Source organism: Pecten maximus, chromosome 2 (genome assembly GCF_902652985.1).
Source record: "Pecten maximus chromosome 2, xPecMax1.1, whole genome shotgun sequence".
Lineage (NCBI taxonomy): Eukaryota > Metazoa > Mollusca > Bivalvia > Pectinida > Pectinidae > Pecten > Pecten maximus.
This window is the reverse complement of record NC_047016.1, coordinates 11,773,975-11,786,474: the sequence shown is the minus strand read 5'-3', so window position 1 is coordinate 11,786,474 and position 12,500 is coordinate 11,773,975. Positions and strand designations below refer to the sequence as shown.

The following is a 12,500-nucleotide window of genomic DNA, read 5'->3' as shown; positions in this document are numbered from 1 at the left end:
GAATGTCAGATGTAACTAATTTGGGATCATACCCGTGTGAATGTCAGATGTAACTAATTTGGGATCATACCCACGTGAATGTCAGATATAACTAATTTGGGATCATACCCACGTGAATGTCAGATATAACTGATTTGGGATCATACCCGCGTGAATGTCAGTTCAATCCTTTATCGTAATTACAGTGCCATTAAGTACCAGTCACGGACAGAGTGTAATGTTGTGATACTAAAAGCTCCCGGGGACAACTATATAGATAGCACTGACCTTTCAGGTCGTCAGTCGCTACTTGTCAATGGACATAACAAACAGTGTTTAGATACAAAATGTACATTATTTACACAGGAAGTTGTAATATTTCTGCTCTTTTTTCAAATTAGTCCGTCAACCGAATCTTCTGTTCTGGCGGGTATGGGTACAGGTTAGATATGAATACGTATTGATCACTGAATGTGGCATCAACAGATAGAACACGTGGTCAGTACCTACACGCACACACGAAAACGTGAATAACATCTTTTACTCAAACATACAGGGTATGACAGCTAATGGAGTAAAACACGCCATAAGTTGTCTCATCCATGTAGGAGGGTAAGAAAAACAAACAAACAAACAAAAAAACACCAAGATGATTCGTGTTCTTCATATTGTCTTCGTCCTTTTTATTTTCTATGAGAATTCTATTCATTTCTCGGAGAATTTCTTAAGATTGCTGAAAGTTCTGAAATTGTCTCACTGTTGGATAGACAATGTCAACATCGCACATGTCATCCACACCTTGCATTTTTTAACAGATTCCGATTTTGGAATGGAGCTTTATCATTGCCTACCTATACTTGTAGCACTTTACATCATAGAATGTCCTGTAATTATAGGACCTTACACTTAAAATCTCACTTCGTAGTATATTGGTACACGATTAAGCATCACGTGTTTCTGAACTTATTGTCCAGTTGTGAATGTAAACATTGATGACACGACATGTTTATGCTATCAACAAAAAGCGTGCATACTGTTGTGGGTTCATTGTAAATTGTGACGTCATCATTGTATGTTTGTACACGTGTAAATTGAGATTGTCCACGTTACAGTCCCCGTATAACACATGGCAGTCTCGTGGTGATAACTGACCTGTCCATTGTTGATGGCCAGTATTTGGTAAATGGTGTATCTTCTATTCCACCAGCTCACAAGTAAATGTGACCGCATTGTTAGTCTTTAATTTATCAACCCTTTTGTATCGCGCCCCTACACCCAATTATGGAATTACTCTAAGGCGCTTACTTTTCAAATGATAACAGCCGTGTGTACCCCATCCTGTCAGGTGTGTGTACTGGAGGTTGTACCTGTGTTCATTAACGACAACATTATCCGTTAAACTTTAGAACTACCGCGTTCAGACAAAAAAGATACAGGAACAGCTCGACCATCAACTACAGGGGAAGCAGTATTACTACAGGAAAATCAAACTCTCAGTTTTGTAGTATTCATTGCACATGTGTACAATAAAAAAACAAGGAAAAGATATCGCGTGCATGTCTTGAAGACTATGACCCTATTGCTCGACCAATCCAAGTAAACTCCGTGCGCCTTCATTTGGAAACACGACAATGATTGGTTGAAATAGCCTGACCATTTACTATACTTATCGTGCTTGGTCCCCTCTTGGAAGAGAGATTTGATATATGTTATTTGGTCCCCTCTTGGAAGAGAGATTTGATATATGTTATTTTGCTCAATTGTATAACTAGTCTGTGTATTCCCCAATATTTGCGACCCAGACTATGATCTTGCGGTCAACAATCCGGCGCTCTTCCAACTGTGACATGGGCACTTGTTAACCCGTATGTTAGAGGTTATTGGTCCTTGTCACTCTTAATTAAAACATAGGTGGATGGCCGATTTGGCCCTGGGTAAAACTCTGATTCAACACGAGTGATAAAACCTTTCAAGCTTACGTGATCCATAGGGTAGTGACAACTGAAGATATAACTGATAACTAGGAATGCTGGGAGACAGATCCGCCATTGATGTCTGCATTTTATGAAGTCTACCTGCACGTCAACTACACATAGACTTTCTAGTATTGCAATAACTTTATTAATCATAATTTCAATTATCAAATGCATTCGTAACCACGCAGAAACATTAATAAAAAAAAAAATGTTTTCTAAAAATAACTTTCAGGAATGGCAACTGGAAGTTGACACACAATTGTTTGGGATGCTACCTTTGCCAAACTGATTTATATTAGCTATTGTAAGAATCGATTGTTTAGAGTAACAGGGACGTATCTCCAACATGGAGTGCTAAGAAGTCAAGGGTCGTATCTCAAATTTATCATTTTTTTTATTTTGATAAATTACAATTCCGACTGAGCATTTCTTATATAATATGTACTTAATATCAATGGAAATTGCCTAATTCTTTTAAATCACATAGTATTTTAACAGAATTAGACCATTTCAATTGATATAATGTACAAATTATATAAGTAAATCTCACTCGTAGTTGTAATTTATTAAAATCTAAAAATTGATTTTGAGATACGGCCCTTCACTTCTACATTGTAAGCACTCCATGTTGGAGATACGTCCTTGTTCCTCTAAACAATCGAGATAATAAAACTACTTTACAAACAAACAGGAGCGAAATCTGTGTAATTCAATACTACAAGTTAGGATAAGAGAGGAATAATTAGACGGAAATACGACATTCTTGTCAAAGGAAGTGAACATATGTAAACTGTGTGTCTGGCATTTTGCATTCTTGAAGCAGTTGTGACAATTAGTATAGCGACGGGGACAGTGGGTCAATTTTCATTCGTCATATTTGAGGTTAATATTTCACGGACTTGTTATATCAATATTGGTCCTAAACAAAACTATAGAAACCTTACGTCAGATAGAGCACTACAAAATCATAAAAATCCACACATCGAAATATCTTAATATATGTATATCTGCTGGAACATGTACCATGTTTTATGTGCACGGGTTCATATGGACCATTATCTGGAGTATGTTACGTTCAATGTTACCTTCGGCATCATACAAACGGTTGGTTATCTATATCTTAGTTATAAGTGGCGATGTAAAGTTTGTGGACAAGTCTCTGACCGATACCAAACCAATCCCGTCAAGCACCTTACCATGTGATTAACAATCAGAATATGTATAAAGTAATAATTCGCGAGTGGTTGTGAAAATGGTTGCATAGTTACCATGTTTTGCATTTTATGGTTCGTATTACTACAAGAGCTGGTGACATCACTATAAAGGTCGACATTCTGGACAGACAGGGTTGACAAACGCCCGGGATGTTGCTTACCGAAATAACCACGCCCATATATGTTTCATATTTTCTATCACGTGTTGCAGGACTCAATAATGTTACCTAGCGAATGACATTTAATGAACTACTATATACTATTAGTATACACTAAATTAAATATGAAAACAAACATAACCAATCCGTTCGAGTAGAAACATATATGTATATGGTGTTACAGTGAGTGAGTGTGGGGTTTTCGTGCTCTTACATACCTAATACTGCTTCTTTTATTTTCCTTCTTTTGTTTTTCGTTTTTCGTTTTTTTCTTTAAGCTTTTATTTTAGTTCATTTACTTTTTAATTTCGCAGCTCATCGCAAAATTTTTATACGTATCAGTTATGCTTTAGCCATGTTGCCGCAGCAAAATCCTATTGGCTCAGGGCCAAGACGTATATCTATATACATGTATGGCTTGATTTTGTATACAGGAATACCCATAATTAGATATACGGTATCGACTTTTAAAAATCTGCTTGAAGCCATGGAGAGAGCTTATATAAGCAATGCTTGTTGCCCAATCCTTTTGTTGTGCCCATAAAATACACGTGAAATTAAAAATGAAGTAATAGATATCCTAGAGTTTTAAATGACATATCCTGAAATGTTAGGGTTACTTGAGAGCGAAAACTCTCAACGTCCCAAATATCCGTATTTTGTAATACAGTTGTAGTTATTACTAGTTACACCACGGGTAAACAAAGAGTTTTACAACTAAATTATTACTCGTAGAAAGCAATAACAATAGACAACTTTCGGAGGTCAGCACCATCAATATAGTCGTTTACACATAGCTTGGATTTGCATTCTACTTACATATAAAATGTAGGGATTTACAACATCACATAAAACTCATATCAACACTAGACCTATCAGTTTTTATCGCTCGAGAGTTATTCACGGTGACATCGCCGATGTATTAAAACATTTTTTTTATTATTTCACCTCCGACAGTTCAGTAAGTTGTCTTGATCAATACTCCAGATGAATTTTAAAACGCCATATGATACCAAAGGATACCCGGGTACAGTCACTAAAAACTATCACCCCGAGGTAATATGCCGGCACCCTTTATAAGCTATAGACGTATATAAACATTGATTTACTGTTGAACATTTTCAAATTTTGCAAAATTACTAGTTTTCAATATCCCACCTGAAAATGATATTTTACCTGAAGATCACTGTTCCTAAGAACAGAGCAGAAAATACATTTGACATATTACAAAATGTGTTTCACATAAATTACAAACTAATTTGTAAATTGATTGAAGAAGAAAAAATGTTATATAAATTTCTCAAAATATGAGGATTTTTACTCCAAAATAACCTAAAACAATGCGTTTCGAAAGGTTTACTGTATGGAAATCCAACGATTAAGCAAGGGGCAACTTTTAGTCACCACGTGTGGTCAACATGCAGTGGAACCTGGGATAACCAGTAGGATGACACTCGATCTGGGATATATTGTGACACGGCTGTAAGAATATATTGTGACACGACTGTAAGTATATAGTGTGACACAACTGTAAGTATATATGGTGACACGACTGTAAGTATATATTGTGACACGACTGTAAGTATATATTGTGACACGGCTGTAAGTATATAGTGTGACACGACTGTAAGTATATATTGTGACACGACTGTAAGTATATATTGTGACACGGCTGTAAGGATATATTGTGACACGGCTGTAAGTATATAGTGTGACACGACTGTAAGAATATAGTGTGACACGACTGTAGGTATATATTGTGACACGACTGTAAGTATATATTGTGTGACACGACTGTAAGTATATATTGTGACACGACTGTAAGTATATATTGTGACACGGCTGTAAGTATATATTGTGACACGACTGTAAGTATATATTGTGACACGGCTGTAAGTATATAGTGTGACACGACTGTAAGAATATAGTGTGACACGACTGTAGGTATATATTGTGACACGGCTGTAAGTATATATAGTGACACGACTGTAAGTATATATAGTGTGACACGACTGTAAGTATATATTGTGACACGACTGTAAGTATATATTGTGACACGGCTGTAAGTATATATTGTGACACGACTGTAAGTATATATTGTGACACGGCTGTAAGTATATATTGTGACACGACTGTAAGTATAATGTATATATTGTGACACGACTGTAAGTATATATTGTGACACGACTGTAAGTGTTTTTAATGAAATGCCATTAGTATAATATCAACCCAAACAAACGTACAACTCAATGTGCAGCATTACGCGCCCACAACTTATAACAGCCATTGTACTATCGCAGCTCCGGTTACACTATGGCTTTGTATGCATTTTCTATTAACTGTTGTAAATTCATTTTAATTGGAAGCCTATCCTGTGTGATTTCGTTGGTGGTTATTTTCTGCAGTACACGCCCGAAGTTTAGACGAGGATGACATTGGTTCTGGAAAGGGCCGATCGAGGAACTGGATTCACGCCTGTTTATTTCTTATGCACTGTTGTTTGGATTCAGAGTTGATAACATATACCTAAGCTAACTATGCAAGTGTGTACCCCGCTATCCTGTAGTGTTTGTATTGTACCCGTGTGTCGTGGTTCTTTGTCGACGTCCATTATGATGCCTGCTGTATAATTGTGTTGGTATTTTGAGCGTGGTAATGGTGAATGTAGCGAGTGTTGTGTTTCTCCAGATCCGAAGGAGCGGAAACAGTGTTGGAAATCCAACATACACAGTGACGCATACTAACACTTGTCAGGGCGACTGAGAGTAGGTGGTAGCTAGTCGGGTCAAATATGTCTTCTTTTAGATAAAATGGTTGATGTTTGCTAATGTTCACCGATGTTGTGGTCTTGTATTTTACATGGGTTACTGAGAGATATTACAATAGATTTAGGTGAGATGTGTGTATCTAGTATAGACCTATGTCATAACTATTCTAAAATTGTAAAGACTTAATATGACTGACACAATAACGCCTATAAGTATTGCCATTGCATAGAATATAATATATCAAAAGCTATGGAGAGGCATAAAAGAATGGTGAAAACAGGTGACATGTGTAGTTATGAACTACTATTATAACACTATGTGTTTGGTTACGTCTGGTCGGTGAAACAAGGCGGGGCATAAAGAGAGGTTTAAATGGAAATCCTCACGTCCTTATAGAATAACAGAGTGTCTCAGAGGGAAAGACAAGCTCATTCTGCATTATAGACGTCCACACATGACATAAATCTGGATTAAATGCAAGAATTCAATGTTCCCAAAGCAAAAACCGAGGCGGAGACAGGGAAATTAATCATTCCACAATGAAATCATGATATTAACCCCAAAACTTTTTATCTATCATCTTAAAATCGTGATACATTTTATTGGAAACAACACTACATCTCTGTAAATAGTGGAACGTCAGCTTATATCTGCTCTAAACTCATGACAATCTGAGTAAATATATAATGCTGTGACGACGTGAGGGTTGGTCATCGGTGACCGAGGCATCATACCAATAATTACTTAAACAGAGGCATCATACCAATAATAACTTAAACAGAGGCATCATATCAATAATTACTTAAACAGGGGCATCATACCAATAATTACTTAAACAGAGGCGTCACACCAATAATTAAACAGAGGCATCACACCAATAATTACTTAAACAGGGGCATCATACCAATAATTACTTAAACAGAGGCATCATACCAATAATTAAACAGAGGCATCACACCAATAATTACTTAAACATAGGCATCATACCAATAATTAAACAGAGGCATCACACCAATAATCACTTAAACAGAGGCATCATACCAATAATTACTTAAACAGAGGCATCACACCAATAATTACTTAAACAGGGGCATCATACCAATAATTACTTAAACAGAGGCATCATACCAATAATTACTTAAACAGAGGCATCACACCAATAATTACTTAAACAGGGGCATCACACCAATAATAACTTAAACAGAGGCATCACACCAATAATTACTTAAACAGAGGCATCATACCAATAATTACTTAAACAGAGGCATCACACCAATAATTACTTAAACAGAGGCCTCATGCCAATAATTATTTAAACTGAGGCATCATACCAATAATTACTTAAACAGAGGCATCATACCAATAATTACTTAAACAGAGGCATCATACCAATAATTACTTAAACTGAGGCATCATACCAATAATTTCTTAAACAGAGGCATCACACCAATAATTACTTAAACAGAGGCCTCATGCAAATAATTATTTAAACTGAGGCATCATACCAATAATTACTTAAACTGAGGCATCATACCAATAATTTCTTAAACAGAGGCATCACACCAATAATTACTTAAACAGAGGCCTCATGCCAATAATTACTTTAAACTGAGGCCTCATGCCAATAATTACTTAAACTGAGGCATCATACCAATAATTACTTAAACAGAGACATCACACCAATAATTACTTAACAGGGGCATCATACCAATAATAACTTAAACAGAGGCATCATACCAATAATTATTAAAACAGAGGCATCATACCAATACTTACTGTACTTAAACAGAGGCATCACACCAATAATTACTTAAACAGAGGCATCATACCAATAATTACTTAAACAGAGGCATCATACCAATAATTACTGTACTTAAACAGGGGCATCATACCAATAATTACTTAAACAGAGGCATCATACCAATAATAACTTAAACAGAGGCATCATACCAATAATTACTTAAACAGAGGCATCATACCAATAACTACTTAAACAGAGGCATCGCACCAATAATAACTTAAACAGAGGCGTCACACCAATAATTACTTAAACAGAGGCATCACACTAACAATTACTTCAACAGAGGCATCATACCAATAATTACATAAACAGAGGCATCATACCAATAATTACTTAAAAAGAGGCATCACACTAACAATAACTTAAACAGAGGCATCATGCCAATAATTACTTAAACAGAGGCATCATACCAATAATTACTTAAACAGAGGTATCACACTAACAATTACTTAAACAGAGGCATCATACCAATAATTACTTAAACAGAGGCATCATACCAATAATTACTTAAAAAGAGGCATCACACTAACAATAACTTAAACAGAGGCATCATACCAATAATTACTTAAACAGGGGCATCATACCAATAATTACTGTATATAAACAGGGGCATCATACCAATAATTACTTAAACAGAGGCATCATACCAATAATTACTTAAACAGAGGCATCATACCAATAACTACTTAAACAGAGGCATCATACCAATAACTACTTAAACAGAGGCATCATACCAATAACTACTTAAACAGAGGCCTCATGCCAATAATTACTTAAACTGAGGCATCACACCAATAATTACTTAAACAGAGGCATCACACCAATAATTTCTTAAACAGAGGCATCACACCAACAATTACTTAAACACCGTTCGTCGGGTATTTGGCTATGCGGCAAAAAATTCAGAAGGTCAAAGGTTGGGAGTAGAGTGATCTGTCGCCAAGCGGGCTATTTTAGATGGTTGAACATGAATTTGTTAATAGATTTTATTATAATTTTGTTTGATTTGAGCGACTCCATAAACATACTATATGTATATAGTCCACACGGATATACCCGGAAAGGCCCCTACGAATCCGTAATAACAGACAGTGCTGTGTACAGGGAGAGATGCTGACCCTATACAGGAGGGCATTGTACGAAGTCATCTAGTGTCTCTGTATTACTAGTTGTTTATGTAAATTATAGGCAAATAATCTGACAATGTACATGTATATCACGGTCGGCATAATTAATTCAAATTGATAGTGACGCCCCCTGGTTAAATCTCTAGCATCGAGTCAAACCTTTACTGCAAACAGACATTAAATAATTGTCACTATTAAAAACTCTACTAGTAGTAGACTACTAAAACCTCTACTGAAACATCCAAACAACCATTTATAATTACTAGTAATAGGCTTGTACAATCTTTGCTGAAACATCCAAACCACCATCTATAATTACTAGACTAATAAAACCTCTACTTAAACATCAAAACCACCATTTAGTATAACCACACTGCGATATTTCATGTTTACCTGATGCTTAGAAATTATTTTTATGGTCTCACGATTTTTACAGAGTGTTACTTTTGATGACGGTGTCCAATTGTCCAACCGCTTAGATCAGTCCAGTTGAGTGTTAACACGAAGTCTGATTTTGCCGATTTATGTGCGATATTTAATTTTCTCGACTAAACTCAAATGACAGTAGCAGTCTGGCGAGGTGACTGAAGGGATTGAATGGGGAAATACTGTCATCATCAAACAGATCCGATTGATCGTCATTATACAATGTGAAGTAATGTGCATGGAATTTATATCTGTATGAATGCTGTACAGCAGGACTGTGCTGCTCCGATAGACCTTCATTTTTATACATCAGTCGAGCCCGCCTCGAAATCCGTCTGTCTAGGTATTAATGACTGGGACCTGGCTTCTGTTCAATGTGGGGATCTCGATATGTTATGTCCACACAGTAAAAACGTGCACCTATATTAAGTATCCTATATAGGTATGTATATAGAAGTGTTTATCGTGCTTCAGCTCTCAGGCCTTTACACCTAGATATCTACAGATTTAATCTTGGACGCATACACTGCCCAAGGTCCCCGGGATGATTACCATCAAAAGACAGCCAAGTCGTTTGCGTCCTTAACTGGAATGTACACAAGCATTGATTGTGTGACAATGAAAGAAAGGCTCTGTACATATAGGTCGTGTACATGGAATGTCCCCAAACACAATTAACTAATTGTCATTCATCATCACCACGACTCCTTAATATGACTGTCGGCTCTCTCTTGTGTAAATCGTTTTCAGTTGGTCTTTGTGCTATTTGTATTTTGGGTTCTTTGTGTTTAATGTTTAATGTTTATCAAGAAAGTCTAATGCCGGACATGGTACCTTATACAAATGCTGGTTTATGTGACTTAATTGCGGACTTTAGGGAAGGTTTTATCGGTGATTATATGTGAATAAAAGGCTAAAAACTAATAAGTTTCCTGCAAAAATACACGTATGGAGGGTTGGAATAGATGAACAATTTTGGGGAAAGTGTCAGGCAATGGCTCAGATGGCATTGGTTTTTAGGGGGGGGGGGGGGGGGGGGGGTTGCGTACAGATCATGTACTTGAAGGGTTTGCTGTGCATTTGGATTAGACATTTAGCCTAACTCGGCCCGTCTGTAGCGCGTAGTGTAAAGAAAGGAGACTATAAAGATCAGAAACACATAGACAAGTGTTACATTAGATACCAACAGGGATACTACTTTTTATTATAGTCACAAAGGAGGGAATAAATATCCAAACTACCTTTATATAGGACAACAATGGTAAGTATATAGAACACCCCATTAATATTTACAGCGCAAGACGATCGGCCACAATGTTAACGGTCTCCTATAGCTAGTGGCAGGCAATTAACAAGAAATCACAAACACAGTTGGTGCAATTAACCATATATGGGATTACTGGAACTTGCTATAATACGTACCATTTTATAGAAATCTACTTGCCGTATATCTATATTCACTGATAACTATGTCTGCTTTGTCGACTATCGAGACACGTAATTAACGCTAAGATCACAATCGGTGTGTCACTAATATTTTAAGTTTTTATTAATATTCAAATGACAGTAGCTGTGAGATTACAGCAGATAGTCAGTGTTTACAGGACGACGTCCATTTACCATGTAGTGTTTTACAACAGCTTTGATACGGACGAAGAAAGCTTGCCTTCGAGGTGAAAAATGTGGCGATGACCTACTCTTATGTCGATAAAATACTAAAAAAAAGACAGGAGAGTTGACAAAACACAATGTCAGGACGAATCAATACCAAACACCAATAACCGACAGCAGCTAGCTATAGCATATTGTCTCAAGAATGTATTAACACTATAAAACAGCATTGTTAGTTACTCGTTATACAGTATTTAGACGACGGTTTAAAGCGCGTCATAATGGTGGTAATTATATTCAATGTCCCGTCCCTAAATATAGCTGGTCAATTTACTCATTATCACGCCACTTAAGGTCACTATGACGTGAGGAAATGACAAACTTCGCTCATCAGGATCGAAGTTTGAAGCAATTCCTAGGTTTAGACATTGCAGTATTACAATGATTATGATTTATATAGAAGAATTTCTTTAGAAAAAAAAAGACTTAGATTATGCAAATTATGCTACATCATAAATACTACCGCACGCGTCAAATAGTCACGTGCATCGTTGTTTATTGATTGGTCATAATCTGAAGTTTAACATCAAGATATTATCATATCGATCTAAAAAGAAAGAACTAATTATAAAATCATCTTCGAGTAGGTATAGTGGTATACATGTACTTGCCCCGGGTACGCAGCTCTTTGGGTGATTATAATGGTGAAGGAAATTCATATTAACTGTTATTATAATATATACATACACATATCATATTTCAAGTTCTCATTTGGGAAGGAAAACTTCAACAAAGCCATGCGTCGTCATGAAGATGACAATACATTTAATAATAAAATCTATAGTCAAACATTTACAGTTGACGGTTCTCCGACCGATACCAACTGGTCACGCCTTCTTTTTGGTGCATGGTTTATTTCTATAATTAATCAATACGCTGTAAGATCCTTCTATAATGTAGAAAGGCGACAAATCAGTCTTTTTTTTTTTAAAGTGAATCGGGTCTTGGGTATGGAGATGGCATCGGTTTGAAGTACAATGCAACCCTAACTACTGTTCGCTTACCTTGGCCTGGCACTGGGGCGATCCACAGACAAATTATCCATAACTGTACTGGCAGGTAACCCATTGTTGGTTTATCGATGTTGCTGCTGTTAATAAGTCCTGCTTTAACGTCTGTACGACATGTGTCACGGAGAGTCCTACCCCTCACACAGCCAACCCACCTGTAATATACGTACCTGTATGTACGGTATATACTGGTCGCCACTCAACCCGAACGAGGTTCACACAGGTTGAAAGCATTGTCCCGATCAGTAGCAATCAGAGCGTAGGGCACTCCACACGTGTGTCGGACAAGGATCAGTTATAGGTTACATTGAAACGTATTTAAAAAAAAAACAGTGAATGGTTTCCATCTTTAAATGATTCTCAATTACCC

The 12,500-nt window shown here is 36.6% G+C and overlaps 1 protein-coding gene across 1 annotated transcript in view; it reads right to left on the bottom strand.

Moving 5' to 3' along the window:
* The window catches only part of LOC117317701 (low-density lipoprotein receptor-related protein 4-like), a 39,221-nt gene extending 26,946 nt beyond the window's left edge, over positions 1-12,275 (bottom strand). Inside the window, exon 1 of the mRNA XM_033872581.1 lies at positions 12,125-12,275. Within this exon, the coding sequence (XP_033728472.1) occupies positions 12,125-12,188 (64 nt within the window). The 5' untranslated portion in view covers positions 12,189-12,275. The remainder of the gene's footprint in view (positions 1-12,124) is intronic.
* Positions 12,276-12,500: the final 225 nt, after the last annotated feature.